This window comes from Folsomia candida, unplaced genomic scaffold (genome assembly GCF_002217175.1).
Source record: "Folsomia candida strain VU population unplaced genomic scaffold, ASM221717v1 Fcan01_Sc002, whole genome shotgun sequence".
Classification (NCBI taxonomy): domain Eukaryota; kingdom Metazoa; phylum Arthropoda; class Collembola; order Entomobryomorpha; family Isotomidae; genus Folsomia; species Folsomia candida.
Window position 1 is genome coordinate 11,135,600 of NW_019091194.1, and position 18,416 is coordinate 11,154,015.

General features: G+C 37.6%; 2 protein-coding genes across 2 annotated transcripts in view; one reads left to right on the forward strand and one right to left on the reverse strand.

Moving 5' to 3' along the window:
- LOC110843430 overlaps positions 1 to 18,416 on the reverse strand; it is a 29,623-nt gene that overhangs the window by 5,840 nt on the left and 5,367 nt on the right. The window contains exons 2-11 of the mRNA XM_035848567.1: positions 10,644 to 10,849; positions 8,064 to 8,219; positions 3,988 to 4,122; positions 3,875 to 3,929; positions 3,432 to 3,575; positions 1,851 to 1,963; positions 1,338 to 1,506; positions 537 to 1,015; positions 217 to 469; positions 11 to 140 (exon numbers count right to left, since the gene is read on the reverse strand). Of these exons, the coding sequence (XP_035704460.1) occupies positions 11 to 140; positions 217 to 469; positions 537 to 1,015; positions 1,338 to 1,506; positions 1,851 to 1,963; positions 3,432 to 3,575; positions 3,875 to 3,929; positions 3,988 to 4,122; positions 8,064 to 8,219; positions 10,644 to 10,767 (1,758 nt within the window). The 5' untranslated portion in view covers positions 10,768 to 10,849. The remainder of the gene's footprint in view (positions 1 to 10; positions 141 to 216; positions 470 to 536; positions 1,016 to 1,337; positions 1,507 to 1,850; positions 1,964 to 3,431; positions 3,576 to 3,874; positions 3,930 to 3,987; positions 4,123 to 8,063; positions 8,220 to 10,643; positions 10,850 to 18,416) is intronic.
- On the forward strand, positions 5,839 to 7,579 carry LOC110844962 (glutathione S-transferase 3). Its single transcript, XM_022091303.2, has 8 exons — positions 5,839 to 6,029; positions 6,113 to 6,131; positions 6,191 to 6,267; positions 6,333 to 6,506; positions 6,587 to 6,646; positions 6,745 to 6,767; positions 6,905 to 7,040; positions 7,113 to 7,579. Exons 1-8 carry the CDS (start codon positions 5,993 to 5,995, stop codon positions 7,286 to 7,288), a joined length of 702 nt encoding a protein of 233 aa, XP_021946995.1. The 5' UTR covers positions 5,839 to 5,992; the 3' UTR covers positions 7,289 to 7,579.

The window sequence follows — 18,416 nt, forward strand, 5'->3', positions numbered from 1 at the left end:
TAAAATTTACCTTCACTTCGTTTCCAGATGGGCCACATAATTTGTCTCCCAGAAGACGGTGGTGGTCCGTCTGATTCGTCACTTCTTCTACAACTTCCGCCATATCATACACTTCCATATATGACGAGCAGCTTGATCCTCTGTGGATGATAAAATAAGATACGGCATTTCGCAACATGACAGTTTCTTCCTTCTTTATCTGTCTTTCCGTCCTACCTGAGCCTGTAGTTGAATATTGCGAGCTGCACAACATCTGCAACCTTTCCTCTAAATTCCAATTGACATTTGACAAATCCGGCAAGGGAGGGCTTGTTGGGCACAGTGTGAGAAGCGTGAAGTTCTGATGGTAAAGTTTGATGGACAAAGCTTTGTCTCAAGTCTTTTGGGATCAAAAGACGGAAAACAGTTCCTCGCGTGGAGCTTCCGTCGAAAGTGTGGCCACAAGTTATTTGATGAACACCGTTGGCATCTGAAAAGAACAAGGTTTATGCATAAGACTACCCACCAAACCCACATTTCAATGAAATACCAAGTACCATAAGGTGCTCTTGGGGAACCCATGACGGGGCCTGAATATTCTTCATCTTCGTCATCATCATCGTCGTCATCCTCTTCGTCGTCATCGTCGTCGCCATAATTATTACTACTTGGAGTTATTGGTAGGTGAACCGTCTTTCTTGAAACTGCGGGATGACCTTGATGCTGTGATAGTGGTCTCCGTGCTTTGCCTCCAGGCGATGCAACTCGACCAGTTTCAGATTTTGGGTTCTGAACGAGGGAATGAGATGGTTCCGTGGTTGGGACGAGGGCACCAGTGTGGATGAATTGAACGGTAGCTCGGAAGCCGGTGTAGAGATAAGGGGAAACTGTAGCGCCTGATCGAAATTCGATAACAGCGGAACCACCATCAATCTCCAAAGATATTTTGTCGGTCTCCTGACACAAAGTTTTCCATGGACTTCCCCAACTGGACACGTTTCTTTTCCAAATTGCCACATGATGGGTTGAACATAGGCTAAAGATGAAACAGGGCCAAGTCAGTCTGACTACGTAGTTTGAACCTTTGTGACTTTTATCAAGACTCATTATCTTTACGAAAAGAACTTTGTTGGCAAGCTAGGTTCTTATGACATGCACAGTGACCCACTGCAGCTTCAAAAAATTTATCTGTTCTTATTCACCAAATAATGTACAAAAAAATAGTTTTGAATCTTAGAAGCCGTAAACAACATTATACGACTATGTGCGTTATACATGTATGCATGTATTGTACAAAATGTATGCATGCATGGAACAAATGCTTAGCTTATACATAAAATATTGTAAAAGCTACTCACGGTTTAGGTGGGAAGCTTATGGCAGTAAAGTGGATTTGTATTTTATCCGTGGTAAAATTTGCATTGAGGAAAAATCGGCATTTACGATGTGGAGGAAATAGACCTGGATATCCTGGCGACGCTACGACACACTCGCTATTGAAGCAGTTGTCGTAAGTCCAATCGCAAGCTGTGTGTCAAGAGCAGAGTATATAAGTTTTAGCACAATACAAATTTAATAGACGTTGCATAGAATTTCGAGTATACAACCTTTTCCATTGTTGAAATGCTTGAACGTCATTTTTTTTATAACGGTATTTATCAATATTTTCAAAACAAGTAACTTTCTACGCCGTTCAATGAACGAAGGTGCACACTAGTTTATCAATTTATATGATAGCATCATTATGTGTGAGCCTACGAAGATTCGTTTAAAGGGAAATTACGAGTAAAAATCAAAGAATCGCGTTTCTCATCTCACGAATGAGATAATTAATTTGCATATATAAATCCCAAGTATAAATTGGCACATACCTGAATGAGGACGAAGTCGACCACCCTTTCTTGCAAACCCAAGCACCAAGTCATCAGCCGACGAGAAACTGACATATGCCAACAGCGAAGACCTCGTCGTCTTAGATTCAGTTCTATGGAGAGAAATGATGGGAGGACATACGTAAAATTTCGATATCCATGTCGATTTACCAACCATATGCTCAAAAAGCATATAATTCTAAAATTTTACGACTTCATCTTTACTGCAAGAGAATCCTTACTTAGAGAATGTGAGCTAATGGACGCACATCTACCTTTGTGAATTTGAATTTTTATACCCATCTTTGTTCTCATCTAAATTCTTCCTCTCCCTCTCTTACAAAATGGTCGATTAGCATAACGGTAACTGACAGGACAATTTAAATCTTAACAACTTATTTTCTCAGCTCCCTGGTAAATCTTGAGGTCTAAGTCTTTTCTCGGCCTGCATACTATCAATCTAAAGATGGAATTTAGTAATTCGAGAAAAATTATGCAAATTACTCCGTTTCGTTGAAAACTTGTTTTTCTCTCAGGTTGAAATTTTTGCCAAAGTTTTGAAACTATGGCCGTCCTTTTATGTGACATATATATTTATGTGTTTAAGAATGTAAAACTATACAATTAACTAACTTTCTCAAGCGGACATGCTGTCATAATACCTAACAAAAAAGTCTCAACTCTACAAATACAACTGGTAGGATTGGACATATTCACCTAAAACTGTTGTATAATTCTTGTTTAACTTTCGTTAATTTGATTGTTAAACTTAATTATTCTTCTCATACATAACGCCCGATACGTGTTTGTACGAAGGAAAGAAATATTATTACGTATTCTAGCAGGTTGTACTTTTGTTTCGATATTATGAGAGCTGGGATGGTCATTAGATTCTTGGCGTAATAATTAAACGGACACTCGTAACATTACTGCATAAAGTCTTTTTCGTGTTTGGTACACCCCGGAGAGCTTTATATTACGTTTCTGTTATTGCTCATTATGAGTCCGAATGAACGAAAGTACGCCTACATACATACGTACGTACATATGAGTATAAGGAGCTAGACCAGAGCCGGTACTTTCACTCGTTAAAAGATACAGATACTTTACTCTACTTTCGGATGGAAAGGAACCAACTTTTTTTCTTGCAGACAAAACTTGGGCACGAAGATATATGTGTATTTCTCTCCTTGCCACTACTACTTAACTGTTTTGGCTTAAATAGTACTGAACAATTTTTGTCAGTGTATCCATCCCCAGCAGCCTACTTAAGTATATCCCAACTTTGTCAATATAATGCTTACTTAGCTGCCCCCCATCTGAGTGAACTTTTACTCAAAGTTCACAAAGTTAACTGAGTCTGCTAAGATTTTTGGAGAAAGCTCATGAGCCGTGTCACCCCTAATGCCACTCTTGCGTCCTATTGTACACGATGCAGAAAATGATTTGGTCAGACTTTGAGACTTTGCTTAAAATTGAATTTAAACTCGGATTAAATAAATCATCATATAAAACCTGCATCACATACACACATATTTACTTCTAAATATAGCACAATGCGAATTTAAAGTGTGGACTCACCTCACTAATAAAGTGGCTGTGCCCTGATCCCCAAAGAAAACGACAGGAGGAGAGAATCTCGAATTTTGAGCACACATTTGTATTGCTTGTCTCGTAGGAGAATATATTTCCCCGTTTGAAAATTGTAACCAACCTCCAAGGCATCTGAAATACGTAAGTGAAAAAGGCACATATACAGATTAAATATATGTGGGCACAATAAATGCTGAAATCTGAAGGCATATTTGTACAAAAGTGGCAGGATGATAAGCATAACTTATGCTGTAATAACAACCCCAGCCTGAGCAAACATGATAACTCCGATTTGAATCAGATTTCAGATTTCATTCCAAGACCACCATAACGGCAGATTAAATGACAGATGCTAATACCATCTTCGTGCTTTCGCAAAGTAAACTACATACGTATTCATAACACACATGCATGAGAATAACTTTACTTACGTAAGCGTATTATTATTAAAGTGGCCGATGGAAACCATACGGTGAATCTGAACTTCTATAAATAAATATCATTAGTTGGATTTTTACCAAAGTTTTTATTCTCTTTATTTTACCTATCCTTTGTCCTGGAGCACTGTGCAGTCTCCACCAGCATGAAGTCAATCCCTCCAGTTCGGGAGATTTTATTTGCACCCAAGACAATCCCGAACGAGCCGCAACAGATCGTGAAGAAATAGAAACGTTACAAACTGCAACAGTTAAAAATATCATTTAAAATTAGAATATCGATCGTATAAAACTGTATACGTGTTAAACACATTCTCTTTAATAACAAACTAAAATAGGATAGTAAAAGAAAAAGACATTTGCTCCTTTTTCTAAATTCTAGCCTATAAGTAACTTTTGTCCCACGTGCATCATTCAATTTTAGAACTATATAAATATATGATTTAGGTATATGATATTACATCCGAAAAGGAAGAAAGTGGGGACTCAATTTTGTTACATGGGCCCTAGAACCTTATTCCCCTAAAATTGAAAGTTGTGAGATAGGCATAACGTGAAGGCGTTGCATTTGACACGGACATAGTCGACATCACACCCTGAGCGAGACTCACTTTTCCTGATTGAGTGTGAACCATGAACTATACGGCTTAACTTTAGCCAAGGCATATCTAGGGCTTTTTCGGCTTTCCTGTCTCTGCCAATATATAAATATATAAGCCCCCACTCTCTGATGCGCTGGAAGGAAGTAGCAATTCACGCTCAAGTTGAACCCACGCTGCTCTCCTGATTTAAGACCAGCAGAGCCACGTCGTCGCTACATTAAACGGGATATGATATGACACTGGAGGATTTCAAAAGTAAAACTTGATGGATATACATTTAGTTCTACGTATTGAGTAAGTGAGTGAGTGAATTGCACCGAGCGAGTCACTTGGAGAAAGTGAATGTGGTCACCCTTCTAACTCAGCAATGGTGAAATGTACTTACATATGAAATTTGATAGTTCTAGTTGCTACTTAGCTTGTTTTCAACTGCCAGGTTTAGCCATCAATGTCGCTACTACAAAATCTCTTTTCTAGATCGGCATTGGTGGATTGGATTAGTAAAAATTAGGATTTTTATTATCATAAAGTCTGCAGATGACGTCGCGAATGTAAAAGATTTAACTTCTAACATTTTTTCCAGTGCTGCAGTTTAGAACTTTAACACTAAATGCAAGTATAAAATTCGATATTTGTTGAAAGATCGTTGATTCTTGACATTCATGTAAACCTCTCTAATCTTCCTAGCTTTTATATACAGACACATGTAATTATCTAAAGTAAATTGCATAATTTTCAAGATACTTTCACCCTTAAAAATATCAATTATGCATGTTCTGGATCATTGGAGAATCATGGGAACTTTCACCTATTATTGAATTATGTAATGATTGACTAAACATGAAGGTCAGCCGGTTGACCCACATGATGCGTATGTACACATACACATGGAAGGGCATTGCATTGAGTTGAGAGCTTATTGGTACACAGTAAGTAGGAGTCAATCGCAATTTATTGCGTGTGCAGATACACATCTGACAAAACACTGGAAGAAAGTGCAATGTTTTCACTCGAATATTAACATTTACATTTATGATTACGGAAAATACATGCAAAAGAAATTATGTACCAACTAGCCTGTGCTTATTTTGACGCAATAACGTCCTACAAAAAATGATAAACAATACATATACAAAGTAACATTCAACGTATGCTATACGATTGATACACATACATCATCCTAGTATTTGTCCAGACATTCGTATTGCAAAATTGCACAAACGCTGCCTGTGTGTACTTGTTTCTCAAGTCAATGAAAGCAATCATTCTTATTGTTTCTCCTGGCTTTCTTCTGTCATGACATGCAAGTATTTCGCAAGACCCGTTTGAGCCAAAAGTATATAAACGTGCCATTATTCTCGTTCTTTTTTCACTGACTTGAAGTGAGAGCATCAATTCTACACTTTACATACATATATACACAAAAGAGTGCACACAATATTACCAAAACACAGATTTAAACAACGTCAAAATATTTCTGTGTTCTGAAAGGATAAACTCAGAAGATAAAATGCCAACATACAAGCTAACTTACTTTGACATTAGAGGTACTGATTCTCGTATTACTATTATTTAGTGTTATTTTTCACAGTAGAAATGTCTCAGTTTATTATAAAAATTGTTTTAATAGGTCTCGCTGAGCCAATAAGGTAAAAGTCGCTTTTACAAAAATAGCGGAAATGTCGTAATTAATAAAATATTTTGGCAGATGGATGTTTCAAATTTCTGGACAAACTTTTGAAGATGAGAGAATTCCTCTAGATGAATGGAGTGAACAGAAAAAAAGTAAGTATGTGTAATATTCTGTGAGCTTCTGAAAACTAAAAAATCTATTTATTTTTTCACGATAGGATTTTCCAAGCATGTCGGACAACTTCCTATCTTGTGCATAGACGACATAGTTTTAACTCAAGTGCACGCATGCATGCGTTACATTGCCAGAAGATTTGGATATAATGGAACCTCTGAAATTGAGGCTGCTCGTGCTGATGAAGCGACCGAATTAATTTATGACTTGAGACTCTGTAAGTTAATATTTGTAAGATGTATAAATTACAATTGCCAGGTTAAGAAGTACACAAATTGTGAACTTGTCGTGGGACAGGTTGTGTTGCATACAAGGACTCTTTTCAGTCAAATACTCCGGATGTTGTCCGCCATACGGGTACGCATAGAAAATTAATGATTATGCATTTAAAGAATAATTTATTGTATTCAATGAGTAAAACCTGAGTAATTTGAATTTCTCCCCCTAAAAAATAGTTTTCCGAGACTTTGCCAATGAGGTGAGATAAAAATCTAGTAATAGTTATATATTCACTTTATCTCGAAACAAGTTTACCATATGTTACAATTACAGCGAAAAACGTATGTAACAAATGGTGATAAGCCTTGCTTGAAAATTTCGCATACTAATTTGCAGAAAAGTATCGCGAAGAAGGCACTGATGAGGAAAGACTTGCTTGAAATCCACTTTCCAAAGTACTTTACAAAGTTCGCAGAGCTTTTGGAGTGTGCTGGAGGAGAATGGATTGCAGGGAGCACTCTGACTTATGCAGGTATTTACAGTCCTATCGCTCTCAGAACTGTCCTTGGTTATTTTTTATAATTCTGGTTATTGTGCTTCATAGACCTTGCCCTAGCCAATTTTTTTTCCGTCGCGGAGGAGATGGTCAACCCCGATTGTCTCAGAGACTTTCCGACATTGAAGAAATTGAAGGACGACGTGTTTGACATACCTCAAATTCAAGAATGGATGGTCATTACGAAAGGCATAGCAGTGAAAGCATACGGAAGTGGTGGATAAACGACGTGAAGTTGGTCATTCAACTTCAACTGTTTTTGTAGAATGCATGTCTATCGTGAAAGATAGGATTCGGTTACGTAGTAAAACATTTAGTTACTCTCAACGTGAGAAAGCGTTAGTTCTGGTTCTGCCACAATATTGTTGCAATCTTTTTAAGCGTACGTAATTCAATCAAACGTCTTCCATTCCATGATAAAGAAATATGTACATAAGTCGGTCGTAGTGTTGTCTGCTATGAAATACGAGTTGACTCTGTACCTTATCTGATTCAATAAATGTCTATTTACCAAATTTTTAGTCTCATTCACCGAAGGCGTAGTACTTGATTTATTGTGAAATGCACTTATACTTAAATACTTAAAATAACTATATATGTACACAGTAATTAGTTTTAGCTGGACGTGGTTCAGGTCATAATGTAAACATGCGAATGACACAAGGTGTTTCCAGACAAAAAATGGGAAAAGTTTACGCCCCACCACCACAAGTGATGAATTGTAAAAAGTTACAAAGCAATTAGCGTAGAATACATATATATGTACATACATAGGTGCATATGTGGAGTAGCTCTAATATAATATGGTGTGCTAAATAACGTACAAATTGGGAAAAAAACTTTCCACGCAAATGTGTCACTTTCATACCAAAGTATAATTGCATGCATCCGAAAGTGTGATTAATAGTATTTATGCAGGTTTGTTTTGTTGGGCATTGTCACATCGAGCTCCTCAGCTCATTAACTCTTTAAACATAATATGAAAATTAATGGACTTACAGCGTTGACAGGCGTCTTCTAAACCACACTGAGCACATTTGTTTGAGTTGAAAGAACAAAGACAGCCACCGGGTTGAACACAACAGGCACAATCGTTTGACCTCCCGTCCGGGCATGCACACCCTGTCGAGCTCGTGGTCCAGAGATCAAGGCGATCTGAAAAAGGAAGTTCCATTTGGTTCATTATGCAAAACTACTCTATAACACCGACCGATGAACACTTTGGAAGAATGAGACATGACATTATTTTAACGTTGAAGAAGGCTACCCAACTGTCAACCTTCCTCCCGTCTTTTTTCTCCCTCTCTTTCAAGATCTGTGAGTCAACACAGTTAAAATAACAAACTTTTTCATTCAACGCCAATTTCTTTTTTACGACCAGACACAAATATCGTAAAGGGTGAAAATGTGCACACATTTCAAACAAAGTCTCACTTTCTTTTTCTTAGTTTCCTCCGTCTTATGAAAGGAGAAAGGTACGTGCATAGTGTTCACATGTACAAGAGATCGAGGACTAGGAGGCCACTGGGAACTTGATTCCCCAAAGTGATATCAAAGTGATATCTGGGAGTACAGGTGGTGGTGGTGTACTGTTTGTTATCCAAGTGTAAAATTTTGCGATGCTGCTAGTTCACCATCGTTCGTCACTTATAAAATTCTGTCAATAGAATCAAATTGGAAGACAGGTCCAAATACTTATATAAATAAAGTATGCCATAATAAATTGTAGAGAATAGAGTTGTTTGTGTAGAAAATGCATCATTTCAACCGTAAGGAATTTAATAATTTTTGTGAATGTGACCGGAAACCAATCAAAGTGTTTTTCTTCAAAAGTATGTCAGATACCTGTTCGGCTAAAGTTAACCTTGTGTTCCAATAGCACGACTGTCACTTTGTATGACGTCACAGGATACATATATCTATACATAGAATTGGCAGTGATGACGTCAGCTTTCGTCCGCAACTTAACCCACTTTCACTTTTAGAATGTATATGACGGGCTATAGCACTATCCAGTTTCACAGGTCTTTGAAACTCTTTAAACTGGGCCACAATTCAGGCCATGTATTTGCAAAGAAAAGTTTGATACCTTTATACTCTTGCCATATTTCAATGGTAAAAGGTTATGTGTATAAATAGACATCGTGTGTACAAAAAAAGAATTTACATTTTGAATATGCAAAACATTTTTATCAAAGGAATCTATGCAACACTGTTTATTGTCATCATTTTCATTGAAGATCAGATCAATAAATGATGTCACAGATTTCCTTTATCCTGCAATTCCGAGTTTAGATTTCTGCATTGCCGTAAATTCATAACTGGGTCGACTGAGCATGATAAATTCCATTAACGGTTCTCTACTTTTCCTGGTTATGTACTTCATATGGTGATACGTACAAGTTCTAGTTACTGTCAACTGTGCCGGACCATTCATGAAAATGCATTTTCCACACCAAATAATTAATCCTCATAATTTGAAAGATTATGGAAACTTTCCACTCCAATTTGACATAGAGTTCAATTTAAGCAATACATACACACAGTTTGTTGTGTCCTTTCATACATATGTAGAAGGAATTTAGTATTTTACACAGGTATGCTTCGGAAAAGGGGAATGATTTTTAAACCTCTGTAAAGTTTGACCGTGCATGAAAGAATTTGAGTTATAAATTACTTGGGCTTGTGAACAATAGCGTTTAACCAATAGCGGACATTAAACGTCTATTTCCTTAAGCATGTCACGAAAGTTGGAGAAAGTTACAAAAGATAATTGAGATAGACGAGCAACTGTCAAAGAGCAGACAGGCACGCCGGTGATCTTCCCCAACTGCTGCACCTTTCACCACTGTTGGGAATTAGTGCGGGTTATATGGAACAACCAAGTAAAATGTCGACTTTTGGACCAAAAACAAACGAGAGGAACAATCTAAGGCGTCAGATGTAATTAATCTATCCCGGTAGACGATATATCAATCTTGCTTAGCCTAGAAAAATTCCCAATCCAGTTACAACTTTGGCAAACTTTAGTTATCACGTTGATAATAGCTCAATTCTACAGCATCTGTCAAGTCATCCTTTGCCAAATAAAAACGATTTTATCAAACAGTTGAATTCCTCCCAGGGAAAATATTGCAAGGAAAAGTAAATGGCATTTCATTATTGTCTTGTCTTCCCTCGTTCCAAGAATAATAAGCTAAGAAGGCTGTAGAGTGGCTTCTGCTGTCTCTTCGTCACTTGCCTGACTTTCGGTTTGGGCTTTGGAGGAATGAAATGAAAAGTGGGATTTATGGCCTGCACATTAGTCTTTGTCATGTTTATAATGTCAGACGACATTTCTTTATTGATATTATTTTGCTTAAACAAGTATTGCAAAATTGATTCTGGAATAAAGAGACACCAGATTGTCTCAGTTATTTGCATTTTCTCACGTCTTCAGACTGTTCAGACCTCTACCACACACATTTTTTTCAAGAAATTTTATAACTAAATTACTTATTTTATTTTAGTACTGTAACTTATTGCTTTCTTCAACTAACTATGACAAGTTTTTGCATAAAGATGGAACAATGCACTTACTTGCGGTATCCACATATATTGGCGTCCAGGAAACTTGATCTTGTGACCAACCCCCGGCTGGATGAGTGATGATGGTCATCGTCAACATCAAGATTGCCGTTGTCAATACGCATCGTAACATCATCGTCGTCGGTGTGATTTTTATTTGTTTCCTTTTCTTTTATGACTCATTGGTTGCTTGCGTAAAGGTGTCAACTAATTTGTGCCTGGAAGAAGAGAAGAAAGTCATTTATTTTTCGGTGTAGTAAAGTTTTGTGTTCTTTTGAGATGACAAGTCAAGGATTACTTTTATAGTCAGACATTTCGTTAAAAAGTGCAAGTCCCCCATTTTCATGCACATATACCTTTCACAAGGCCATTCTTAATATAATGTAAAATTACAACCAACTTATAAAAAATTCTGCTAACGATGTCGCTCAATAGCCTTTTGTTTGACATCGAGTGACTAAAAAAATCAATATTCTCCTGATTTCCTCCTTTCATCATTAACCATCCCAAAAACGTCCCTCTATTGAAGGACCTCTTAGATAATCACTAGTTTTTACTCCAAATATAGGTACAGCAGATTACGGATGTACGGCATCCTTTCCTGTGTGTGGTGTCCCATCATGGTCCTTCTCTCTCCTGTACGCAAGTAAAATGAGCTCGAAATTTTTCTCTTTCACTCAACGAGGAAGTAGATCAAGCCCGGCGAATGTAGTATCGAGCAAGTTGTTGGTTGGGCGAAGGAGAGAGCAGGAGAGAGACCAAAATTTTTTCATTAAAAGTTCCATTATGCCGTATTCCTTATTTCAGTCTGGATGGAGATTACTGCTTTTCTTATTCTTCCCCTATAAATCTCATCTCTTTGTGCTTTTATAAAATATTTTATCTCCAGACCAGTTTAAGGAGAGCAGGGCAATCTTCCAAGTTCGGTAGATTTTCAGTAATACAATAAAACGGATCGTATAGTGTTGTCCTTCGTAACTGGATGTTAAGAGAGGATTATGGAGCTGGCTCACATCGAGTCACATTAGATGTTCGCATGGCGCAGAGAAAATAGCCTTGTGTCTTTAGCATTATTTTCTAAAATGAAGTTTACACGATGCGACCATTCAATCGCACCACGCTCATTGTCATCGTCTCGTGTGATGCTTAAGACAACGGAACAATTAGTCAGAAATACACACTGAAAGCATTCCTCCTTGCAACGTGCTGTGAAAGAAACCCAATTTGCGCTTATAACGCAAAAAGCTGGAGGCAAAATCGTAATTTACTTAGGTCACTGCAGTGACGGAAGAAATGTAAAATACTAATTTACATATAAATGAAATGCCGATCAGGGTGTAAAATTGTGAAATAAAATTCAACAAACTACCAAGATTTTTCCCGGTGAGGTAACTAAACTACATGCACTTTCTCTCCCCACTGACAACAGGAGAAAGCCCTCGAGGCAGTCACGAGCGGGCGATGATGGAAGGATGGCACTGCTTCAAAAAGTTTGTCTGTTCGACCAGGAAAGGGGCCAAAGAATCCTAAAGGCAATTCCACGAGAAAGTCTGGAATATAATTCTGGCAATAACCATGTCTAAAGTGGCTACATATACATATGTGAAGAGATTGTATGCAGTCATATGTGCTGCGGTTCAGTGGAAAAAGTAAAATAGTCGAGAGAAAGTCGAATTGAAAAAAAATTGTGATAAATCCATTCAATATCCTCAAACAGGCCGGTTTTGTAAGCATGAGGATACTTATGTTCAAAATGGATGTGTATTCACAAGTGGAGGATTCTGGATTTCGAATTGGATTTAGCAGCATGGCTTTGGTGTGGCTTTTACATACAGGCGTCCTCCTATTCTCGTGCAATTCAAGGGTTGCATATGGGTTAGGAACAGCCGACCGCTTTATGGATCTCGGTGATATTGAAAAGGAATGCGAGGCTGAAGGAGGTCTACATTTTTCTAGGTGCACAATGTCCATTTCATAAAGAAAGTCCTTTCACCAATCAGATTTCAAGTGTTGCTCGCACAAACATTTTGTACTTACTATTCACCAATTGTGACAATTGGTGGACAAGTTTATTTCTTGTAATCTGTTTAACTCGAACGACTTGAAAGTACTACAAAATATTGTAGACAAGCCTTGCACAGAGACCGAGGTAGAAACAGATTCAAAGAAAAATGGGATAATATGCAATATAACGAAGATAAATGTCCTGCCAGCTGGAACATGACAGAAGTTTGCACTTACTGTGCTACTCAATCTAAATCATTGGAATTATATAGTTGAAGGACTATGCATACGTATGACGGGTGTGGATTTACTTGCGTATTCTGAGGATGCGATTGTTTTGTGAACAGCTAAACAGTTGTTACGTGCATATAAATATGTAGAGCGTGCATAGGTACATGCATACTTTTTTGTTAATGATGTAGAGGTCATGAATGTGTAAAGTTTTATGATACAGTCCTTATTATTCTAGTATTCGCACAAATAGTAATAAATAATAATCTACAGCAATTTGCAGTACACCGTTACATATATGATACGTTACATAAAGTAATAAGCATTCATTATTATGAAATAGATACGTAGTACTCAACTTTGTTTTCAAAGTAAACCACTTAAATATTAATAAACTTTAATATATATGTGCAAGTCGAATTAATTTGGTCTTCCAGATACGAATACAGAAGCGAAATTCATTGCAAAGGAGTAGAAACACGGCTGTACGACGGGGATTGTTTTCTTTATCCCTCTCTGGATCGGCTACCACCTGAATATCTTTTGTGAGTAAGGAGAAAATAATAAACCCACGTAGAAGAGGAGTGCATAATAGTGCCCAAGTGTTCTCATGACCCGAATCGATTGTTTGTTGTTCTGAATCATTCAAGTCCATATTGGAAAGAAACTTGGTGCTGTGAGCTTTCTCACGACGACTGCTGCCTGACTGACTGGCTCGCCCGTGCTCTTGAGTGATGATGAGAGGAGACTGCTTTCACCAAATTCAACTTTCTCCCTCTCGTTCGTATGTTTGGGAGGAGGAGTTGGTTCCACGATGACCAGTTCTTGCTGCCTAAATGACCTTATAGCACGCTGAACCAATTGTTCAGCAAATGTATGGCAAACTGTTTTTGTTGTGTCTGCTCAGATCTCAAGCAGCGATATTGAAGTGGCTCTCATTTCCTCGCAAGACATATAAATAAATGACAGACGCAAAAATATATAAATAGATTTGAGATATAATTCCTTCTTTGCTTCACAAGTTTTATTATTTATGAGACAGAATGGAGAGCAAAATTTTCACCACACTCTCCTCCTCAGACGTCCACTTGTCACCGCACCGCAGTTGATGGGGTTTCTGATTTGATTGAAAGCCTGTGAGACGAAGCTCCTATTCCAGTGTGGCCACCATTATTCCTACAATTTGTACTACCCTTCCATCCAACTCAATTTATGGATATGTCAAACTCTCGACCTCGTCTTATCATCCTGGAGCTTGTTTCATTTGTCATCAAATATTTATAGCATGCACGTACTGAAACCCTAGGAGTGCAGGAAATACGAATCCGAAAAGCACATTTACGAGGAGAATATCTTCCACTCTGGGGAAACAGAAGTGACAGGCTGCAACCTGGCAGTCTCTTCTTGATATTGTTTTATTTTATTTTATACACGGAAAGGTCTGAGCGAGAAGACAGACTCGCACGACAGAATATCATAACTTCAAACTGGTGGTGGTGTCCTTCTCACCAGCTCAAAAAGTTTCATTAAATTGCAACCAAGCAAGCTTGTTGATTATAGTAGTTAAATTTTCTACGAGCCACAAAAAGGAGAAAATACAGAGAAAATGTGTTTATTCCACTTACGCAAGTTCAGTGAATTGTAGGAAAAAAGAGTGAAACAATAATTTGTATGTGGGAGGCTCTTTGTGCACACGAATACGGTTCACCAATAGCGTTGTAATAATGCAATCGATATATTTCAGACAAATCAAATTATTTTCGGGTATTTAGTATAGAAATTGACTACATAGTTTTTTGTAGTTATATTCCAATAGATTTGTAAATATAGAAAGGTGATCTAAGATCATCCGGCTGAAAAGAACAAAACGGAGGTTTTCAGGTCGAAATAGAATAGCGTATTTTACGATCAAGCAGAAAAGCCTTTGAGGATCCATCAACGTCAGAAAACGAAGCACTAAGACAGAGCACTTTGGTAGACGGATGGAGCAAGAAAAATTATTTGGATGCATCCAAAAAGTTATTTCAGATTGTGGGATACCTCAGATTGACTTCATTCCGTCTCAAATCGATCATGGTACAATAGGAAAAACTCTCTCTCCCCGAAAGCCCGAGACAGAGTTTAAGGGTACTTCCAACAACAGATTAATAGCTTTGTCACTAATAATCTTCATTATATGCAGCAGTTTTAAATATAAAAAAAATCTTAATTTACGCTTTTACAAACAAACACCAGTGGTGCAGATCACTGAGAATGATAAACTCGGGAATCTGACAGACATTCATGACGACCTCATAATCCATAAGTCGGGTTAAGAATGATATGTTCAGCTTTGTCATTTCTTCATATGTGCTTTTGATACAATGGTTTTGTTGAAAACCGGAAATAGACTTGTCGACATTGCATGGACGAAGATGGAACACGTCCATTTCGCCCAACATTTTGCTGTACATTTTTTTTTACTTTCTCCGAATTTATAAACCCAACTACAGCGCACCAACCAACCGCTCACCCTTTCTATTTGCTACAAAATAATCCAATAAATTCTGGGTTCTCTGGATTTCGAGATTATAAAAACCCATGCAGAGTCGGCCTTTTTATAATTAAGAAAATCTCCGGTAGAACCTAATCTCCATGCATATTTAGACCTGTGTACAACGTGTGAGGAAATTTAGGCTCGTGAAACGAGTTCTCAACTGTGATAGTTGTTTCCAACTTAATTTCCTCCCAGTGAGCCAAGCGCTCGGATTGAGACGTATTATGTAGCAGCAAATGTAGTTGGAAGAAAGCTGTACATTTCAGGGTTCAAGAGGCATTTGGCATCACAAGTAGCACATAATGAGTGGATTGGATCATCGGGTAAAGGAGGAACAGCACCTATCCAACTCTGTAAGCTGTAAGCAAAGTCTGAATGGTGTCCCACTTCCTCTCCAACCGACTCAACTATGCGTGTATCTTCTTCTTCTTTCTCCAGAGGAAAGTTACAGTAAACATGTAGAAAGTAGAACGGGAGGTTGAGGCGGAGGAGATCGAGGGAAGTACAGAAATGGCTGGTGGTACAAGTGGAGGGCTGGCAGAGTATCTAATCCAGATCTCTCAGTGCTAGAATTTATTTGCCCATTATCGTGGCGAAACCACAAAGGAGCGTCGGTGCCGTCAGCCGACAAATCAGTCTCATTCTCGTCTATTCTGGGCCAACCATTTGAATTTTCAAACTAGGACGAAATTGTAGAACGTGACTTAATGCAATTGCCCACTAAAATTGGTGTAATTGCTGATCAGTTGTTGGAATTACACTAATAGATGCGAATTTTTAATGAAATTTTGTGACACCTCATTCCACAAACAACTGAGGAAATTCCTGAGAAGAAGGAAAGCAAAAATTGCTTAAGACCATAATTAGCGTAATTAAGTCCGAAAGTTTACATGCTTTTGCTTTTATCACCAACAATAATTAGTGCTGCTCCATATCTACAAATACGTACGTGCAAGTCCATCCACCCAACCATCGTAAAAATTGTGAAGGAGAAGCATGAAAATGATAATGCTTGTATTTAAGTCTTTAGGTTTAAAAGTGAAAGCTAGTCTGTACGTGGCTACCATTTTATGAAAACAATTTAATGGGTTTGGTTAATCCTTCCAGAATTACTCCAATAATTTTCTTATCGCTGAACTTTCAGTTAAACTCTGATTTCGTTGCCAATATGCAAATCTCTGACAATTAACGACGAGCCAAAAGTACTAACTTATTGATGTTTACTCAGCATTCAATTATCAAGTTTCGAGAAGTTGCACCCAACAAACGGGAAAAAGGCTTTCACACGGACTACCCTCGTACTTTAATATTCACTAAAATTCTAACTCGGACACAGCAGAATTTGCTGAGTTGGATTTGTTGAGTTGCTGAAAGAAGAATAAATTGTTTTACCAAGTTGAATAAAATCACTTATGACGACGTTGTTACAAACAATCAGTGGGTCGAATTAGTAGCTCCGGAAGCTTTGGTTCTCGTAATTTTGTGCCGTTCATTCCATTTGTTCGAAATCCAATCAAACACAAAATTCTAACTATGTAAGCACATAGACCAACCAACCAAACCAAAGCTAGCGAAACTTGTTTCTTCTCATTTCCTGCTTTTCGCCTGATTTGATTTGTTTGTCCTCCGTTGTTGGCAAACACTTGAATTGGTGTGGGAAGGGGAACTTCATGCTAAACAAAGTTCATCCAACTTTCCACTTAAAACATGAAACTGACTCGGCGTAGCTGCAGTGAACCTTAACTCGTACGTACAAAGTTAAATTAAGTATACCGATAAAGAGGACCAACTTTCGATCTGGGTTATTTTCACCTTCTTCTAGCTCAACAGTTTTCACCGAACTAATCTGCCTGCTAATAACCCAACAAACTTGAGAATTTCACAGACTTGCGACACTTATTTGGTTCATTAAATGCACATATTTCTCTTCTACCTTGGGTAAATATTAGTAATTAGACACGGTGCAATTATACATAAATTGGTGATGATGGTTCACCCTTTGACATTATCGACTAAAAATGAAATTGCACAACCACCTCACGATATGTACGTGAAGTTAACGAAATCCCAGAACTGCTATCTAATTTGATCAAACTTTCTGCTTAAAAGCATGGCGACATTATATTTAGGAACTTGCTTTTTAACCCGAGCAGGGGCTTATCGGATCGTAATGTCTGTCTATCTGTGACGCGTAAATTTCTAGAAATTTTGTGGCAGTGGTCCAGAAAATCAGCCAAACTGATTTTTTAAATTGATCTAAAAATTTTGAAATTTTGGAGAAAATTGGTAATGACCAAGAACACTATTTGATCTATGTGTATGGTAACTTTCGCTGGAAAGTATAAGATAGATGTACATATTCTGCGTTGTTAAATTTTACACCACTTGGTAATAGTATTTAAGTAGTTGGGTCATCTGACCAAAAATTAAAGTAGGACTCGGACTCGGGCTAAATGAGAGTGGATAAAAGTCCCAATTTGACAAGAGTTCAAAATTGTCATCTTTAAACTTAGAAGTTACATGGAGAAAGTAGTGGCACAAGTAAAAATGAAAAGAGAACTAACAAGTATTAATTATGTAGCATGGTGAAATATTGCGTAGAAAGAAAGTTGTGATCAATAATATGGAAAATGGAGCGCACTACACATGCACAAAGATTTGAAATTCTACTTGAGGCTGGTTGTAGAGAGAATTCTTTAAAATTAATTTGCGTCTACAAACCGCTGCTCATTAACGGTTTGCAACACGCAAGCTTAAGGTAACAAAACTGATATAAACGTATATAATTATGCATAGCAATAACCATAAACAGTTTCACTAACAACTTGTCGACACTCCTTGTTACACGAGTAGGTGGATAATATGTGGCGTCACGGAGGCCCATTAATTTAAATAGTTTTCGTACAATAAGGGCTCTTATATAATGAATTACTAATAGTATTTCAGCTACAGAATCTTTAATGTTTTATATAACTGACCAATGGCTGGGTAAATAAATAGTTGCTCAAATTACA